The sequence below is a fragment of the Gobius niger genome (genome assembly GCF_951799975.1).
Source record: "Gobius niger genome assembly, chromosome: 10".
In the NCBI taxonomy this organism is placed as follows: domain Eukaryota; kingdom Metazoa; phylum Chordata; class Actinopteri; order Gobiiformes; family Gobiidae; genus Gobius; species Gobius niger.
Genome location: NC_136861.1, coordinates 11,226,154 through 11,246,670, shown reverse-complemented (window position 1 = coordinate 11,246,670; position 20,517 = coordinate 11,226,154). Strand labels below are relative to the sequence as shown.

General features: G+C 40.5%; 1 protein-coding gene across 1 annotated transcript; it reads left to right on the top strand.

Moving 5' to 3' along the window:
• Positions 1–1,827: 1,827 nt before the first annotated feature.
• Positions 1,828–20,002, top strand: paqr4a (progestin and adipoQ receptor family member IVa). The gene is made up of 3 exons (XM_079564575.1): positions 1,828–2,318; positions 15,827–16,045; positions 19,214–20,002. The coding sequence occupies exons 1-3, from the start codon at positions 2,045–2,047 to the stop codon at positions 19,645–19,647; spliced, it is 927 nt and encodes a 308-aa protein (XP_079420701.1). The 5' UTR covers positions 1,828–2,044; the 3' UTR covers positions 19,648–20,002.
• Positions 20,003–20,517: the final 515 nt, after the last annotated feature.

Genomic DNA, 20,517 nt, shown 5'->3' with positions numbered 1-20,517 from the left:
AGTTACATACACAAAAATGCAACAAAAAAGAGCAATAGAAAAGTGAAAAAGATCAATTTAGATGAGTTGTGTAGGTCTTAGCTTTCAAATGAGGCGTTACTCTGGCCTTTAGGTGGTGACCTTTTAGATTTGGGTAGAGCTGAACTGGAGAAAATGCACTCGGTTAAGGCAGGCCACCGTTTTTATATACTGAGATATGTTCATACCTGAGCTTAGATGAGTTGATTGTACTTACCAAAGATGTTAGCATTTGGCCTCTCCCAGCATATTCCTACAGCTCCAAACGGGGTGAAGTTAGAAGTGACCACGTTCTTCCACGGGCACAAAGACCAAACAGGTACGTATCAACTCGTCTAAGCTCAGGTAAGAACATATCTCAGTATGGAAAAACGGTGGCCTGTTCCTTTAAATCTGGTCCAAAAACGCACTTCTATAGGAACTAAATTAGCTCTTGTTTTATTGCACTAGTTTCGACACAAACTGACTTGAAGCGTTGCTAGCTATAGAGTTCGGGAATGTGACGTCATATCGCTAAGCATTATGGGATTAGCAGCAATTGTAAACTAATGGAGATTTTAGAAGTTAAAATACTGGAGTTATTGTTCACATTAAAACACTTGGACACCACAGTGAGTTAGATGTATTTACCAGCAGTAACTCTGCAGCTAACGGAGCTGTTCCACGGCTTTTTTCTCCACTTTTTATACTGTTTTTGGCTAATGTTAGTCAATGGAAATGTATGCTAACAGCTGCAAAGATGGCCGATCTCCATGGTAACTGTGGACTTTCCCGAACTCTATAGAGTTTGGGAATGTGACGTCATATCGCTAAGCATTATGGGATTAGCAGCCATTGTAAACTAATGGAGATTTTAAAAGTTAAAATACTGGAGTTATTGTTCACATTAAAACACTTGGAGACCACAGTGTGTTAGATGTATTTACCAGCAGTATCTCAGCAGCTAACGGAGTCGTTCCACTGTTTTTATCTCCACTTTTTATACTGTTTTTAGCTAATGTTAGTCTATGGAAATGTATGCTAACAGCTGCAAAGATGGCCGATCTCCATGGTAACTGTGGACTTTCCCGAACTCTATAGTGACTAAATTAGCTCTTGTTTTAATGCACTAGTTTCGAGACAAACTGACTTGAAGCGTTGCTAGCTATACACTGAGAGAGGTCAATCCATCACCTCGTGCAACGTTTGACTGTACTTTTATTGTGAAGGGACAGACCGGAAATACGCCACGCTACGCAAAGCGAACTGGACGGCGAAACGATCCGATGCAGGAGGGGACTTGAGGCCGCTGGGGAGACTCCGCATTCCAGGGAATACAGCAAAGCCCGGCTTTTAACCGGCACTCGCCATGGGATAAAGCTGCAAAAAACGACCATGACCGTGCGGTTTGCGAGTCGTTTTCCTCACCCGCGATCCTGCCACTTCATCCCGGGACGACGGCGATAGCCAAGTGTCCGATGTTTTGGCTAGTACAAGGGGGGAAATCTCAGCCGCTCTCCATCCCATCCGGAGCGCGTTACGAAAGCTAACCCTGAATCGTGTGCTATATCGGAGATGTTCTGCTCCAGCAAAGGCAGCGGATAAAGGCTTTTACCTCTCTACTGCATAGTCTTGTCCACGTTTGCCTTTTTTTTTGTGCTCGCAGGACCCAACGGCACAACAACCTCTCTCCCCGCAGAAGCCTCATCCTTGGACCACAGCATCCCATACATACATTCATTCATTGACCGCTATTTTGGTGCTCACTTTATCCCACTGAAGCCTTGTTTTTTTCCTTCTTCCCCCTTCCCCGGGAGACGCAAAAAAAAGCTATGGGTCATTGCGTTTTGCGCGGGTGTGTGTCTTTGTGGGAGCGGGGGAAGTCATGACAGCTAAGCCGACTTGGAAGCATGCGTCGCCCGCTGTGTCTCTGTCATCCCTGGGCTGGCCCCCCTCTCGGGCGCTCCAAAGACTCGATGCTAGCAGCGAGCTAAGTGGCTAACGGCATCTTTTAAAAAAATAAACCATATTTTTTAAGGAAACACCAATGGTATCCCACAAGGTCTTCGTGGCAATAATCCTGCTGAACTTGTACATAGGCGTGCAATCGATTTTTTATTTGTTCGGGGGCGTGATTTTGACTGTTTTCTTTGCTATGGCTTTTTTAAACGGACCCCGGCTGCTGGACTGGGCGAACTCACCTCCACACCTCCAGTTCAATAAGTACGTGCTCACGGGATACCGGCCGATTTCCTCCGTGCAGGACTGCATCCGGAGCCTGTTCTACCTGCACAATGAGCTGGGCAACATCTACACGCACGGTGAGTGAGGGAGGGAGGGAGGGAGGCTTGCAGAGATGTCTATAAATGACTTTTTTGTGTGTGTGGTCACTGTGGTCCTGATGCTGAGGAGAGGTAATGTTAGGAGGAGGAGCAGAAGCACCATCCAGAGCTGACTTGTCATTTAGGTGTTAGACTATAGGACTATGGTGGTTCTCAAGCTGCGGTTTCAGGTGGTACTCAGGGTCATCTGCAATGTTAGGCTTTGTTCGTTTTAACCCTTGAACACGATCGCTCGAATTCCTAACACCATCACTAACGCCGGGTGATTTTTACCCGAGATAATGCACCCGATAAAAAGGACTTGTCATCAGAATCTACCAAAACATGACAATACATGGCACGTTTGAGTCGTGTTCTTTTATATTAAACTGTGTCATGTCTAATAAAATGAAAGAAAAGCATCATGAGGTGACCATATAAAAATTACTGTAAAATTAGGAATTTGGGGAAAAAATCCTAAAAAATAAAATAATGAAGATGGAAACTTGTTTTTTGGTCCATCCATACCTGGGACATGGCTCAGTGTCCTTGGCACAAACAGCCGCAGGAGAGAGAAACAAAATATATCATATTTTGAATGGGTTTAAATGACCAGCTGACTGAAATAACTATGTGTTCCTCACTTGCTGTGAGGCCAGAGACACCGAACTCTGCGACAGGAGCAAAGCTGTAGCTGAAGTCGCAAAATAAATGTGGCCGCCCTGAATATCAACCTTGAAAGGGGGCAAGATTGCCTGATTAAATACACTAATCCTACCCTACCTACTATCACTATTGCCGGGTGAAAATCACCCAAACATGTGCCTGTAGGAAAAAGTGTGTTTTGCATTAAGAAAACACCCAGGCCATTAAAGATGTCAAAGACAAAGCTGAGGCTGCAGAGACCCAGGACTTTCAGATAAACGCAGCATAATGAAAATCACATAAATGTATTTTCTCGGGTGAAAACCACCCGGCAATAGTGTTCTAGGGTTAATAAGAGGTCATTTCATTTAAAGTGCATATGGCAGGTTTTAATGCTTTTGAAAATATGACTTATTTAGAAGGATAACATCAGTTGCAAGTTCATCAGTTGCATAATTATCATTTCAGTGAAGCAGAGACTCTGTGCATAACTTCCAATCAAAACAACACTGCCCAAGAAGTGACTTCCTGTTTCGATCCAGCACGTCACTATAAAAGCACACAGCTCGTCTCATTGAGTAGTTCAGCAGATACTTGTAACATTACAAGAATATAATGAAATACACACATTTAAGTGTTTTGTCTGTTAATAGTTAGGCAGAAAGAAAGTTGAACTAATGAATAAGATGATGCTTTTATTTTTTATTATTTTTAGTTATTTTTTTGTTATGATTTGAAGTTATGCATGGAGTCAATTTTAATTAAGAAATGTTGGGCAGAAAAGTTATTTTTATTGAATTTTTAAGCTGCTGACAGGAAGTGACATAGAAGAAGGTAACGTTCCATAGCAGTTTGACTCACTCATTTCCCATACGTTTGTTAGGCTACCTCCGGGTCCAAACTGTTGACAGTTCCATAGATACGTAAACACAGCAACAAACACAGCTTCCTCTGAATCTCCTGCTAAAATGACAACAGGTAAAAGGCCAAAAACAGTTTTACACCTAATTCGAACAGTATAGCTCACCATTTCTCTAGGTAAAATGAAGATATTCTTATATTTAAAATAAGCCTTCATTATGTATGAAAAAAAAGTTGATTATTAATGCCAGAAAAGCATTACTGATGAAAATCCAGTGTCAGTTTAATATTTCTTTGTGATCAGATGTTTAAAAAGAGCCTTGTAGTCGGCTCTACAGCAGGTTAAAATCAGCTAGATCTCATCATAGTGAAAAGGGCTTAAGTTGTAAGTAAGCTGCTGCGCCGTTAGCATTTTTCTCCGCTAACCCGAATGTAGCGATTTTGGTAAATATTACTAGCATTATATTCAGCATTTCTGGGTAATGGGCCTGATAAATAAGTATGTTCAGTAACTCTCTGTTGAGTTTCAGAAATATTGATTGTGGTACTAAAGAGTCTCTCGCACATCTGCGAACCCGGAAGTAGAGCTGTGATACAGTATATATATAGAGCTGGGGAATTTATAGTTTCAGGTATAAGGAAGTGAAACTATAAACATCACAAAAATGGCCACACTAAAGAAAGCTGGGTACGATCTTTAGCAAAATCTTAAACATAATCGTGTTCACTATGTTTTAGCAAAAACTGTGTCTAATGTGTCATATGCACTTTTATGCTTTAGCAAAACTGAAAGACCCAACACCTGACAAATTACAAACAATGAAAGGAGGATATCAATCTTCATCTGGAGTTTGAGCCTTCTGTGTTGTATCTGTTTTCCTGGATGTTTGAGACGATTTCTGTTGGAATGAAAGGAGGAGCAAGTAAATTGTTTTTGGTCGAAACTCTTGACTCTCCTAACACATTTCTAACATCCCAGTTCTTCACCACAGAAATACTTGAATGGCATGAATGATACAAATGCTTTATTATTAGATGCACAGTATTATTTCTTCACACATCTAAATTTAGGAGAACGAAAGTTTCAGTCCACAAATAATAATAGATCAGTTAGCCTTTAGAGTCTACAGGGTCCTGACTTAATCTTTACCTTGATGGTGTAACTTTGACGATAACACTAGAAAAGGGGGCTGCACAATTCATTAATACTATGTCCTCCGAAAACAACACAGAAATATATATCTATGATGCAAGGTTTATCATGAATGGACGGAAGCGCCAACCAGAGGCAGAAATGTGATTGTCTATCAAGTATTAGACTATGGAATCAGGAAATGTGAAAATGTGTAAGATAACACCATTAGGTTATGGTTGAAGTTCACAATCGTATTTCACAGGCTGTAAGTACCGGCTGGCTACTCTTTTTATAATCTCCACTTCTGAAACAGTTCACTTGCTCGAGTACGAGTCTGTGCTTTTGCTGCGACTGTGGCTCCGGTCTTAAAACGGGCTGCTTGATCCCAGTCACGGCCAGTAAATTTACCGTTGTTGTTCCCACTTTACCTGCCTTAAGAGTGATTGGTGATGCAGATTGGCAGCCAAGTCTCTGTCAGTCAGCCTCAGGACAGTGTTGGGAGTTGAGAGTGTGGAGAGTGATGATAGTTAGGTATACAAAAACCTATGCAATATCTACTTAAAGGGATATTTCAGGATTTTTTTTTTTTTGTTTTTCATTTCCTAGTTATCCAGAGTGTGGCTGATTTCTGGAGATATTTTTTTTGTAGTTCATGCTGTTCTTATTTGTGAAGAGTTACGTGGCGCTAGGCTAGTGCATTTCTATGGTATCAGCTAGCCTGCATTAAAAACAGTGTGACCCGCTCCACAGTGCACCTGAGGCAAATCACTTATTACGTCAGACGATATATAAATGTTTGTGTTGATAGAATAATTTTTGGAATATAACTGACCTTGCATCACATCGCATTTTGAGGGACTATTTTCTAGCAGATCACTCCGCCGCTGCGTAGCTTATACAACCAAGAAGCTGATGCTGCTCAAATATAAGGTATTTTAAATGCAAAATGGTTAAAATAACTCTATTAAGACAAACATTTATATGGTTAGTCTGGCGTTATAAGTGATTTGCCTCAGGTGCTCTGTGGAGCGGGTCAGACTGTTTTTAATGCAGGCTAGCTGATACCATAGAAATGCCTACTAGCCTAGCGCCACGAGACTCTTCAAATATAAGAACTGCATGAATTACAAAATAAAATATCTCCAGAAATCAGCAACACTCTGGATAACTAGGAAATGAGGCCCTATGTCAAAAATCCGGAAATATCCCTTTAATATCTATCGAACCCTTCATTCTGGTCTCAAAAAATCATGGGAGAATGGTATTGTCAGGCTATAACAGTAAATTACGTGGTATTGAGTGCGTCCATTGTTACATGTTTGATGAGTGGGATTTGGGCCACACGAGCGGAGGGTGAGTGCACAGTTACGTGGCGCAGTGGTCCAGGTGACTGAAGATTTGAGCGGGAAATAGAGCAGAAAAAACAGTCTCCTCTGGGATCAGCCCATTGTTTCGACACGCTGGGGTCAAAGGCAGACAGAGGTGTGCGGAGAAATGAAAAATTCACTAATCTTTATGTAAGGGTTATTATTACATAAAAAGATAATGAAAGTAAGTGAGGAAGTATAAGTAAGCGATAATACAGTATATAGAGCTGCGGAATTGGGTTTATTTATCAGAGAATGAATAATTAACCTCTTAACCCCCACCTTAACCGAGTGCTTTTTCTCCAGTTTATTTCTGAAGATTTTTCGTTGCTTTTATGTCACGTTTTTGTTACATTTTTGTCACTTTTTTTTTACGTTTTTGGCACTTTTTTCATTGTGTTTTTTCACTTTTTTATTGCATTTTCATCCTTGTTTACGTTTCTCTTTTTTCTCCGTATGAGTTCGCCGTTTTCAAGAAGCTTTTAGGTTTGGGGTAAAGCCAAACTGAAGAAAATGTGCTTCTTTCAGGTTAAGTTCTCTGACAGACTTTTTAGATTTTGGACTTTGTGATTATTGCTTGAAAAAATATGAACTATCAAACTACGGAGATGATTTAATCTAGCCCTGACCTGTAGAACACAAATCCCTGAGTATGTCAAAAAAAAAAAAAAGTAAGTCTCTAGCCCATTCCTGTGCGGAGTTATGATTTTTTTTTTTAAACTAACTAACCAGTATGCTCATTCCAGCCACTAGGGGGCAAGTTAAAAAAACAATTCCACACATGTCCAGCAGAGGGCACTAACATAAGAGATTAGGATATAAACAACACATTATGGCCACGTGGTAAATGAAGTTTACCACCACAGAGTGTGGAGTGAATGAATAATGACTATAGTACTTTGAGAAACTTGTGACACAGGCTTGTAAAGCACAATACAAGTGTAGGCAGTTATTACACATTACGCAATGATGTTTTATTTGAAGTAAATATAAATGGAATACCTGCTCTACACATATCCAAGCATTGGCTTAAATTACTTGAATTGAGGAAATATATCTTGTTTTGAGGGGTTTTCACTCATTTAGACCTTTTTCCTGATCTGACCAAGATTATTTTGCTAGTTTCATGACATTTGACACTGGTTCTATGGTAAATCTCGCTTGAAATAAGAAAGTAAAACTGCCAATGGGACAAAACCATTTTTTTTACCCCACTGGCAGAGAAACTTACTTGAAATAATGGCGAAATGTATTGAAACGAGTCAGAAACATCTCAGAACAAGTGAAATAATCCAGGTCAAATGCCCAACTACATCTTAACTAGTCAAAACAATTATGATTTGGATTATTATGCTCAAATTGAGACATCTGAACTAATCTAGTAAATTACTTTTTGCAGTGTATTTCAAATGAAGACAAAGTGTGAAGACTTGATTACTATTTTTGCAAACCACTACAGCTAAACAGGTATGTGCCTGGAATCAAGTGTTGATCTTGTGGATATAGTTGCGGGGACGACTGTGCCAGGCTGGTAATCTCTACTTCACAATGAGGCCTGCACCATTTTGGTCTGGGTCATACAATTCTATGTTATAGCCAACCCGGCCCGGCCCCCCATCAGAGATATGCGGCCCCCAGAGAAAAAAAGTTTGAGGACCCCTGCAATAGACCATGGAAGAAGCCAGAAGCCACTAACAAAAATGTCAGTTGTTAAATGAGAAAGTGAAAGCTGGTCCAACTTTTAGCAAAATCTTAGATACAGTTGTGTCTATCGCTCTATCTTGTCACATCATTGTGTCCTTGGGCAAGACACTTCATCTGCTTTGCTTCATAAAAAGTGCTAAGGTGGTTCAGCACATTTCTATAATACTGCCCCATATGTGAATGAAAATGGCGCCACTTTATATCAACTTTAACTGACTAGAAAGAGCTGCATGCATCAATTTAATGAAAACCAGCGCCATCGGGAACAGAAGCAAGAAAATGTGCAAGTGTCAGATTATATTACTTGAGACGGAGCATAAAGCCGAGCAAATCACTTGGTATTTTTATGCAGTCTCTTACAGTCTTCCTCATTTGTGAATTGAAAGCATGTTTAGTCAGGCCTGTACCTCGCGAATTAAAACAAAGCCTTGGCACAGAAGGGAGAAAGGGGCATTTGAGTTTTACGGGCTGCAGCTGCCGGTTGATAACACACAGCGGCAGAGGAGAGGTTCAGCGGCTCGATTTATAGCACCCGAGTGACGTCATTTACTACAATTCACTGAGGTTTTCTTTTTAAAGGTTATGGCCCCATTCACAGAAGTCGTTCCCCGTCTTGTGTGTCGTATTTTACCTGGGATTTTCTTTATTATGTTTTATTTTTGGCTCGTAAGGCTTTGCGAGACGGGACAGATCTGGGTGAGAGGCTGTTTGTTGGAGCCAGGAGGAATCATTCTCATTGTGTTTGTAGCCCTGAATGTGCTGTGATCTAACCCGTGTGCAATGGGCTATATGCACAGTTTCCCCACGTGACGTCTTCCTGGACAGTCAGCCAGACGCAGCACTTCCTGTCGCTGGTCGTTTACGTTCACAATTAGCAGGTTCCCACACGAAAATAGCGATAGCTCAGGATCTGGTTAAGGACAACGAGTTACTGATGGACAGTCACAGCAACGTATTACAAACATCATGTTCGCTGTGAATCCAGCACCCAAAGGAAACGCCAGCTGTCGTAAGGTAGGAGCTTTTATCTTAGAGCTAAAGGCTAGTGTTGAAAAATGATAATATAACATGTAAACAAGTAAATATTATTTAAACTACTAACAGGACGATGCTTTTTTGCGCTGGCTCGTTCAAAACTTTGCGCTAGTTTTATTTTTTATTTTGTTAGCCGCGTTAGCTTCAAGACAAAAACATCCACCGTTATGAACACGGAGGTTTCCTCCAGTGAAGTCGTTACGTCTCACGTAATATTTTTTAACCTGCTCCAGCCACATCCGAACTTTTACTCGCTGTCCTTTACCAAATCTTAAGCTATTGCTTCATTTCTGTGGGACCTGCTAATTTTTAATGGGAAGAGATGACAGACAGGAAGGACAGCCTCTGGCTGACTGTCCAGGCGGAAATCACGTGGGGTCACTGTGCATATAGCCCATAGGTCAGTACATCTGGCATATTTTGATGACATTTTTTCAAAGAATATGCACTTTTTGCTCCATATTCATTTTCATACTGACTTAACTTTGCTACAGTGGACAGTGCGGCAGGCAAATGAGTTAGTATGGATGGGATGTTTCTCAATTTTTCGGGTTCTGGGCACAGAACCAAACCTAACTCGTAATCATAGATATTACAGCTAATATCCTTCAATTAGAGATGCATCGATCCTACCGATACCGATACTGGGGTTTAAGTATCTGCCGATATCCGATATTTACCGATAGATACAGACGGCATCTCATCATAGAAGGGGGCGTGGCCTCGCCGAGGGGGAAAATAGAATCTTCTGGTAAACAGTTTTTCACTCTTTTTAGCCATTTCCTGGCAAAATATAAACTTATTTATCACATACAAATAAAGTCGTCTAAATCAGGTCCATATGTATGTTTATTCACATAGTAGTTGTAGAAGCGAGAAGAAGCGCTAGCTAGCGTTAGCATTAGCACGATGCTAACATGCAGCATCATTTTAGCATTCTCAGTTTTTTTGTGTATTCATGGGCTGTTGAACCACTTTGCTCCTCTCCATGTCTTTTTATCTTTATTTAGTTTAAAACTATATTCATAATTCAGCATTTGTATAGTTTTTGAATAATTCGGGTCCGAAGTGCCGTCATGCACGAGCTTAATATAGAAGGTGCAGTTACACGTATGACCTGAGGTGGCAGTAGTGAGTATAACATGGCTTACTTTCATCTAGCCCCTTTAATTGTTTTCAAACATGACCATATATGGGCGATCCCAGAGATGCCGTCTGTACCAAGAGACTTTCTTTAAAGGAACAGGCCACGGTTTTTCCATACTGAGATATGTTCTTATCTGAGCTTAGATGAGTTGATGCGTACCTGTCTGCTCTTTGTGCCCGCGGAAGAGCGTGGTAGCTTCCAACTTCACCCCCGTTTGGAGCTATAGGAATACATTGGGAGAGGCCAAATGCTAACAACATCTTTGGTCGTTTTGCGTGACTGAGCAGCACGCACAAAGACCGTGTAACTGGACCTTCTATATTAATCTCATGCATGACTTTTTGAGTGACAGTGCAGGATTTTAGAGGCAGTTGTGGTGAACAGGTTTGGGCTCATTCTACGCATTAGGACATTGCTGGAACATGTAGGGGGATGAAAATACAAAAAAAAAAAAGACAGAAATGCAACAAAGAAGCCACAAAACTGCTACAAAAACGTGACACAAAAATTACAAACGCATTACAAAATTATAAAAAACACCCAAAAAGAGACAAAAGCACAACAAAAATGCAGCAAAAAGTGACAATGCAGCAACAACGAGAGATCAGTTTTGTAAGTCTTAGCTTTCAAATGAGTTGTGAATTACACTGGCCAGTAAGCTTCTAGATTTGGGTAAAGCCAAACCAGGAAAATGTGCTTGGTTAAGACGGGGGTTAAGAGGTCAACAAAAACTGAACTTTTACACATTTCTAAGTTCAATGCACTGTTTGTTTGTGAGTCAGATTAAGATTTACGTGATGTTGTGATATATTGTGGCTTGATACAGATATAGCATCAACGAATATCGCGATATTTTGTGTGATAAATTGTGCGGCCCTAAAACAAACAAATTATTACAATTGCAGTGTATCTCTTACTTCAGTGATACATTTCTCAGATTGGCCTATTCACGTTCAAAGGCAAGATCATCAACATCTGAACGAGAGACTGAAATATTACCAGGTAAACTGAAATATTGAAAGCTAATATCGAGCATTTTTGCATATTGTCTAAATGCTCTGAGGGTTAATAAGGAACTTTTGTTATTTTCAGATTACTTGAATAATTGCAGCCTTTGCACAATAGACAGATCGGTTCTATGTAGTTGTTTTGTTCTGTGTTTCTTGTCAAACTTGATGAAATGACATAAACTATGAACTTTTTTTTAACACAACCTTGAACTGAACGCATCACTCTTCAACCCTTCACACGGCTTCTCTTTGAGGTTTCGGCTTGTTGTTCGTCGTCGTGTAGCAACCGAGTCAACTTCCTCCTGCGGCTCGCGTCGCTTTGCATATAAACACAAATGACCCTGCCGCGCTGCCAGCTCGCACAGGAAGCCTCTCTCCAGCAGCCTCTCTTTTCTCCTCGGCCTCCCACGATCGGGACAGTTCAGGGGGGGGAGCGGCGGTGTCCTGCCCTGCCCTGAGTGTGGCACGCTGCTGGCACGAAGCAGGGGGCGAGGGGTGGTGGGGGTCACAACCAAAAATAGATGCGTTTCAGACGGCACTGTAAAGTTCACCTGGTGCAAGTGAGTTCGGGCAATGCAGACAGGACAAGAACATACAAAACATGCATGTGGTGAGGAAAGTTTGATGAAATAAATCAATTCATCAAAAATAATAAAACTCTGTACATTAGTCCTGAACAAAGACTAAATCAGTGTGGTTTGAAGTGTGTCTGAACTCTAAGACACAAATCTCCAGCCTTTTCCAGGGGCCTGATATATTTCTATACATGCTTTTCAGTCATGTGACTTTTGTTTCTATGGTGGCCATTTTGAATACTGAAGTAGATTTATGCAGTACTACAACATGTAACACTATCTCTACTATATAAATGAAAGACAGCTAATTGACAGTGGCATTTTTATTTACTCACAATCATTACTCAAGAAGATAACAGTAAAAACACGGCTCCAGAGATGAAGAAACCAGTGTTTCTTCTGCTCAAGATGTTAACATGCTACCAGTTAGCATTTAGCTTCAACAGCTCAGCTCTGATCTCTCCTAGAGAAAGCCCTGAACCACAAACATCGAGTCTTGGATACAACATGTGACAGAGGTCAGAGCTGAGCTGTTACTGTAGTATTTCATAGATGTGTTCATAGATGTGAGACACACATGCGTTTATCGTGTTGAAGCCAGTTGCTAACCAGTAGCATGCTAAGGTCTTGAGCAGCTGAAACACTGACTCAGACCAGTTAGTTGTCTTGCATTTTCATCCTGAGTCAAGATATTGCTACATGTTGTAGTACTGCATAATTCTACTTCGGTGTTCAAAATGGCCGCCGGGACTATGCACGATGTCATTGGAAACCCATGTATAAACTCAGTGATGAACCCAAGGACTGAATGTCAGTCTGCACCTGCAGGAGCCGGGGTTCTAAACACCAACCTCTCGGTTAGGGGGTGACTGGCTTCTAACATGATAGTATCTCACTAGAAACAAAAGGTCGGAGCTCCCAGATCAAAACCATCTGAAGCTCAGCTGTCGGCTCCACTGGGGGCTGTGTCAGTCGAGTAAAAGCTGAATTTGAAGTTGGTCTGTTTCATTGACATTTGTCTTTCTTTAGTTCCTGCTGGAGTCGGCACTGGACTCAGCAGGGTTTCAGCCCATTTACAGCCTGTCAGACGTTCTGTTGGTTAGAGACTGATATTATCCACCAGCGTTAACTCTCAACCAAAATAAAGTACCAAATACTGTACATTATTACACATTATTATTATCGCTACTGAATATCAGCGATTAATGAACGTTTATGAGTATAATAGGTGGCGTTCACGATTTAGAATGTGATGATGTCATAATGTCAGATGGAGGGCAGGGCCAATGCAACTCTATGGGAGAAATGCAGTTTTTGGAAGAAATCTCCAAAACGAAAATTGACAAATGTTTTTCCTCATCAGTATTTGATCGTGATTGGATTCACAAACCTGTGATATTATTTTTATGTCTGAAAGTCCTTTCTATTGGACAACATCACGGTCATGTTTTCACATATTGTCACCACTTTTTGACATTTTTCAGAGATAATAATTGGACATTAGCTCATATGTGCCGACAGAGGAGACAATGAACTTTGTGACGGTTTTTGTTTCATGTGGATTCCTCCAGTAATGACTGAGATATGAGCCAAAAAACAAAGACATAAAAATATGCATTTTGTCAGTTACCACAGTTACCATAGTTACCGTCAGTTGACCTCCACCTCAATGTTAAACTATAGGCTCTTTAGAATGTTGTGATGTCACGTGAACGCTACCTATTCTCATTCATTTTTTCCACAAAAATACTTAACAGGCCCAATGGAGCCTAATAGGGTTGGGACTATGGAATCAGATTCCATATGGGACGATCCGCTACCATGATACTTAGGGGCCGATACGATAAGTATTAAATATTGTGAAACTTTTAAAAAAAGAAAACAGAGTAATGTGTCCAAAAATCATAAACCAAATGCAACTTAACATTTTTGTGTTGAGAGTGTAAAGTGCATTTCCACAGTAGGTTTAACAAAGAGTGCAACTGTAGCTGCTCCTGAAGAAATAAATAAATATTACATTTAAAAGTATTGAGATTAGAAATAGTTTGATAACGTATCGATACTTGCGATACATTGCAAAACGTTATAGTTATAGTGTCACAGCCCGAGCAGCTAACCAGCTTTAGTAACTCATGACCTAAAAAGGGGGATTTTTCCAGTGTCTGCTTGAACTGGAATATGAATGAGTGTAAATGGTTGAGTGGTTCCTTGATGTAAAGCACTTTCAGTGCCTAATGTAAGTGGATAGTCTCTTCTATAGTGCTGTATAGAAGAGACTATTTTCCATTTAGAAGATTTATTCAAATTTTTGTGAACAAAAAAGTTATGAAAGCATTTTGCCATATTTCCAAGTATTTGATATTTTCTTTCATTAAAATGATGGTAAGTTACTGCGCAAACCACTGTGCAGAAGTCTCCAGCATATACTTTCATTACTGCACAGCATAGCGGGAAAAACTGGAGAGAAACATTCAGCAAATAGTCTGACATGCCCTGGACTCAATCGTGTTATTGCTTTAGTGACCCTGTGAGAGAAAAAAGATAAATAGATAGATTCATATCAATGTAACATAAGCATTAACGACATGTAAAGCAGCTGGCTGTGAGCAGCTTAAGCCACAGCGTTACCGTAATCCAGATTTAAACATGAGCCTTTTGTTAAATGAAACTCAAGTGAAACATTATCAACGATCACTGTCTCCCCAGGAGTGACTTAAGTGTCCTATCCATTTAGTTAGTGCAGGTAAAGCTCATCGAGCCCCACAGGTAAATTATTAAACGGTCTCTCCTAAAATTACCGATGTAACATTGTCAAAATTCAGTGTTTCCTTATTGGGAGGGAAAAACAATCAATAATTTTTTTGTTGTTGTTCTCTCTTGACATAAATAAAAAAAAGTTGTTTACTTAATCCATTTTATCACTCTGTCAAGGAGATCAGTGTGAATAATCTAATTTAAAAGGATTTTCAAAAACTTTTAAAACTTTTAAAAATATATTTACATATTTTTATATACGTATTCTTTTGTACTTATCACACACCAATAAAGTCCAGCCAAAATCAGGTCCATATGGATATTTTTTTCACAGCAAATTGAAGCGATATTCAACACTCAATGCTAACATTAGATTCAAGATTTTTTAGTTGTCAAATCTCATCCTTGATTAGCATATGTAGCATGAAGCTAGCGATAGATTCTTGGTGGTTGTTGAACCACTTTGCTCCTCTCCATGTCTCTGTCTCTTTTTTTAGAAAAGAAATATGTTCATAATTCAGCATTTGTTAAAGTAATGGTGGAGAAATGGGAGAAAGTGTTTTTTTTTTCTCTTCTTTGTTTCCTTCCTCTGGTTTCTTCGAACATGACCATATATGGACGATTCCAGAGATGTCGTCTGTACCTATAAATCTCCACAACAGATCTATAATAAAACTCTAGACAGGGCGTTGCCATGGTAATCCAAGTTGGGACTAATGGCCGCCACGTTGCGATTGTCTATTCTACTCAATAACACATGTAATTTACTTTGTATAAGTTATACTTATAGTTATAGCATATCATCTAACATACATTTTGCTCATAAAATAAAATAAAACTGGTTATTAATCGATAGATGTATCCATATTGTGTGCTGACATTCAGAGATACCGTAATTGTGTATAAATAAGAAACCAGCGCAGCGTTTTTTGTGTTAATGCCCCTCTGTTTACATATCTAATCAGAAAATTGCAAGATGGCCGCCACATATCTCACGGCTGCGGTTGTTATCTCCTATCTAGAGTTTTGTTACAGATCAGTGTTCTCTGTTCTGATTTGCATGTAGCATCAAAGCACATTGGCTTCTCGTGTCAACTAGAGGCAGAAATGCGCCCTCTGCTGGCCTTGTGTATAACTTCATGTAAAAACATCTTGGGGTATTTGCTGGACACATGCTGAATTTTAAGTTACACTACAATGAAGGTCAAAGGAAAGTCTTTAATGAACTTGTGAAAGCTTGACTAACCTGGATTGTTCCGCTATCTCCCCCCGTAGGCATCCCGCTGGTGTGCTTCCTGGTGCTGCTGCCCCTGAACATCCCCTGGTCCCAGATCAGCGTGACGTGGCTGGGCGTGGTGCACTTCCTGGCCTGCCTGTCCCCTCAGCTGGGCTCCGTGCTGTACCACCTCTTCATGAACCACGAGGGGGGAGAGCCCGTGTACCACACCCTGCTCAAGCTGGACGTGTGCGGTATCTGCATGATCAACACGCTGGGTAAGGACGGGCACGGACGGGAAAGGGCTCAAAGTTCAAATTTTCACAACTATTAAGATTAAGCAAAATGAGGAAGAATGAGGATTAAAAATGTCGCCATGCAGCCATACTGTACCGATGAGTCATCATTTCATCCTTTAATTATGTAACTCTCCCTCTTCGTTTGAGGACATACATTTTCCCCTTTTTTCAAATGATCTAAATTCATTTCACTGATATGAGACTGTGTGACTTCTCAAACAAAACAAATGAAACACATGAAAGCTTGTCATGTGCACTTGAGAAAATATTTATCCTACAGGAGTAATGGATTTATCTGATCAGACAAAACAGACAAAGTGGACGTGCTGCTCCACACCTGTTGGGAAGACAGTTTTTTGTCTTTGGTCCTGAAGACAAATTTTCTGATAGGTGTCAATAAAGTACTATAACTTAATGATTCTGTAATATACATTTATAAACCATTTTGGTAGCACTTTATTTTACACTATCTTGATACATTGTACCCAACTAAATGTAGTACAAAGTAATGTGCTCTGCAACAATGTGTTATAACTTGTACCTATGCAGTACATACACAATGGAATAATGTGTATGTATTTTGGCGGTACATAATATAATTGTTTTTATTTTTATTTATCGGTTTATTTGGTCGGGACAGTGCATGTTAATGAACATACAGTGGGGAAAAAAAGTATTGGGTCAGTTTCACATAGACATTCTATTGGATTTTGGCCCTAAACAAGCCACAAGATCCTAACTCTAACCCTAACCTTAAGCCCTAACCCTAAGGGTTTATGTCTTATTACATTATGTTCCTCCAAAGTACTACATAGTACTGCATAGGTACAAATTATTACACATTGTTGCAGAGCACATTACCTTGCGCTAAATTTTGTTTGATACAATGTATCAAGGTACTGTAAAACATAGTGTTCACCATCATTTTATATGACCACAGAATAAGTTCTAACATTTAAATACCAAATAAATCGATAATAGGGCTGGGTATTGTTATTTTTTTCCGATGACACTACAATCCTTGAAATTGAGCTTTACTTTTGCTTGAAGGGTCTACAGTTAATCCTGTTTTGTTTGTCCTGCTTATACCCCCAAAACAAATGTGTTGTAAATGCTGAAAACATTGCGAGTAAAAGTTGATAATGATTTCTTGGTAAAGTCCTTGAAGCTCGTCTCCTGCAAAGCCCCCTGTTATTGAGCTCTCAGCATAAGCTTCAATCATTTATAGAGCTGTGTGTCTTATTGCTGCTCTGGTCACCCCTTTATGATTGAGCACCAATGATTTGCCATAAAAGTGTTTTGCTTAGAGATGCATTGGTATCGACTGGTGTGAACATATTCAACAGCAGAGTCAAAGTCTATTGGCCAATGTAAGCCCCGCTAAAGCGAGTATTGATCCGGCTGCGTGTGTGGACCCTGTTGGACAAGTGCAGCAGGCATTTTTATATGGAGCAGGACTTCCAAGAACAGGGCCCAGATCATAAATTAAATGAATAAACTGCATAAAGAAGATCCTTCGACTTTCATTCAGACCTGATTTGTTGCTGGTTTATACATGGCTTTGTCTTTCTTTTGTGCTTGTTTTGTTATTATCAATTTGGCTACACAATGTACAAATCTGTGACAGGGTTTCCTCTGGGCGTTGAAAAGCATTAAAAGTAATTTTGAAGCAAAACATACGTATATACATAATAAGTTAAAATGACTAGAAAGAATCTTTGATCTTATTTTGAGTCATTTCGAATTGCCGAGCAAAGAAGTGTATGAGGCCTTATTGTGTTTCTAAATGCAAACTATAGCATAACATTTTGGGCTTAGTAGGAGCACACTTTCAGATCTTGCCACTCCAGATTAGTGCATTTAAGTGGGAAGTACGTGGGGTGAGAAACACTTATGGCCAATGGTGATGCTATGTAGACCAATATATTTCCTCCAACCAGACTCTGTGAACATGTGCTTTTGTTTTGGTCACATTAACGCAATTACGGCCGAGCGAGTGCCAACCCGTGCCACAGTGCGGTCGGCTGTAGCTTCATCCCTTTCTCTCAGGACATGAACATTGTTTTGCCCATGATTGAGTTAATGAAGTTTTTAGTTTGACCCGTGAGAGCAAATAATGCTTAAAGGGGCTGGATGCAAGTTAGCCATTTTATACTCACTTCTGCCACCTCAGGTCATACGTGTAACTGCAGCTTCTATATTAAGCTCGTGCATGACGGCACTTTGGACCCAAATTAACACCTTTTTGAGTGACAGTGCAGGATTTTAGAGGCAGTTGTGGTGAATATGTCTGGGCTCATTCTACACATTAGGACATGGCTGGAACATGTAGAGGGAGGAAAATACTTAATTTTAACATTTTTAAACTCTGTATAGTTCCTTTAAGGAAGAACACAAGGCAGCGTCCGCTCTCAGTGCTGCTTGTAATAAACCACGTCTCTGTCGACATCTTCTTCCCTCTCACATGGAAGATAGCCATCGAGTTAGAGTTTGCGCTGTCCTTGTCTCATATTAACCACATTTTAGATGTTGTTAATTTAGATATTTCTTAATTTAAGTGGAAAAATGCTTGTTCCACAGGCAGATTTTGCTTTTTTTCCTTGTAAGTTTACTTATTTGAAGAAAATGTGATTATTTCATCTGTCAATACAACCATTCAACTGGATTTGAACTGGCATTAATTATACGTTCCTTGCTAAATTATATTGTTAAAATGTTTTGTAAAAAAATATATATTTTACAGCAATTTTGGCTGAAGTTTTCTTGGCCTATAAATTGCATGTTGTGTCCAGTTTGCTTTTGAATGTCAACATTTCTCCCTTGGTTGAAAGTTTGCACATCTTAGAAATGAAAACAGAATTATTTTTTGCGCTTCTGGCATTTAAAATATATTTGGGCTTTAAATTTGGAATTAAAAAGCAAAATTGGACTTGCTGTTACCTGCATAATCCCTGACTCTTCAGAGAACATGATGAGGTACTGTATGAAAAACAGCTCACTTGTAGATAATAATGATAAAAAAGGATTCCACACAAAAAAGCCCACAAGGTCAGAGAATCAAACCCGTTCTTCTTGTTTCCAGGCGGTAAAATACATTGTATCACAGACTGCGACTCCAATTTCCCCTCTCGCCTCCTCTTGTTTCAGGGATGCTCCCGATCGTCTACAGCACGCTCCTGTGTTACCCCGTGATCCGGACCCTGGCCCTGCTGCTCTACATCCTGCTCTCCACCCACGCCATCTACTGCGCCGTCACCGCGCGCAGCAGCGTCCGCCGCCTGCGCTCCTTCGCCTGGCAGGCCCTCTTCCGCTTCTCCTTCTTCATCCTGCGCTGGGTCGGCGTGGGAGGGGGCAGCCCCACCTCGCTGCGCCACTTTGTCACCATGGACGTCCTGGCGGTGCTGGGCGGGGTCATAAACATCACGCGAATCCCCGAGCGGTTCAGACCGGGCCTTTTCGACTACTGGTGCAACAGCCACCAGATAATGCACGTGCTGGTGGTGGGGTCCATCCTCTACCTCCACTGGGGGGTGCTAGACGACTTACTCTGGATCAATAGCTACATTTGCCCCACGGACTGACCCCCGCCAAGGCAGCCCCCCTTCTCCACGAACCCGAAAAGACGTTAAAAACTTCAAGGCGGGGGCTGTGCGGTGATGCCAGGAAACCCAAGGGGAGGGAGGGGGAACTTATGCATGTATCTTAGTCTCCGAATGACCATATCGTCGTCTGTCTACGGTCTCCTCTCCCCGAGTTACAAGCAGGTGCATAAAGACGCAAAAACATTTGGGAAGTGCCCTGTCGTCCGTCGCGTTTCACGTAGGCCTTGTCCAAACTAACAGATAAACTCCTGCGCCAATTTTTTACGGGAAACAAATCTCTCACTGGTGCTCAAACAAGCAGCGAATCATGAAATAGTGATAAAGTCTGAGCTCTCTAATGACGGTTCGGGCTAGAAAGTTTCCCCAAACAAGCCTCAACATGCATACACAAATATAGTGAACTTCTTTGGTCGCATATTCCCCAATATGTTTCATACAGGGAAGCCATCAAGCTAAGTAGTAATCAGAAAAACAGTCATCCGCACTTTATGAGGATTGATTGAATGAAAAAACTGCTTGTTATTTATGTATTTATTTATTTTACAGGGTACAAAATGTTTCACTCTAGCTGGTCCAGTGATGCATTGAGCACATTTTGATCGCCCCAAAACAAAAGTCTTGATAGTCTTGTTTTGGTCGAGTTTCGATTTGTGTTTCATTAGAATGGAACATATCGCGTTGAAATGGTTTAGTGAAATATCGCAATAATATCGTTGTCGCGATATTGTACAGCCGTATCGCATATCACAAGTTACTTCAGTATCGTTCAGCCCGACCATCTACAGCTGCACGATATGAGAAAAAATGTCAATATACGATAACTGTCTTTAAAATTGCGATAACGTTATC

Coding starts and splice junctions, on each gene's coding strand:
- paqr4a (XM_079564575.1), top strand. CDS start 2,045: ATGGTATCCCACAAGGTCTTCGTGGCAATAATCCTGCTGAACTTGTAC. Junction 2,319..15,826: donor GGGCAACATCTACACGCACG/GTGAGTGAGGGA, acceptor CTCCCCCCGTAG/GCATCCCGCTGGTGTGCTTC. Junction 16,046..19,213: donor CTGCATGATCAACACGCTGG/GTAAGGACGGGC, acceptor CTCTTGTTTCAG/GGATGCTCCCGATCGTCTAC.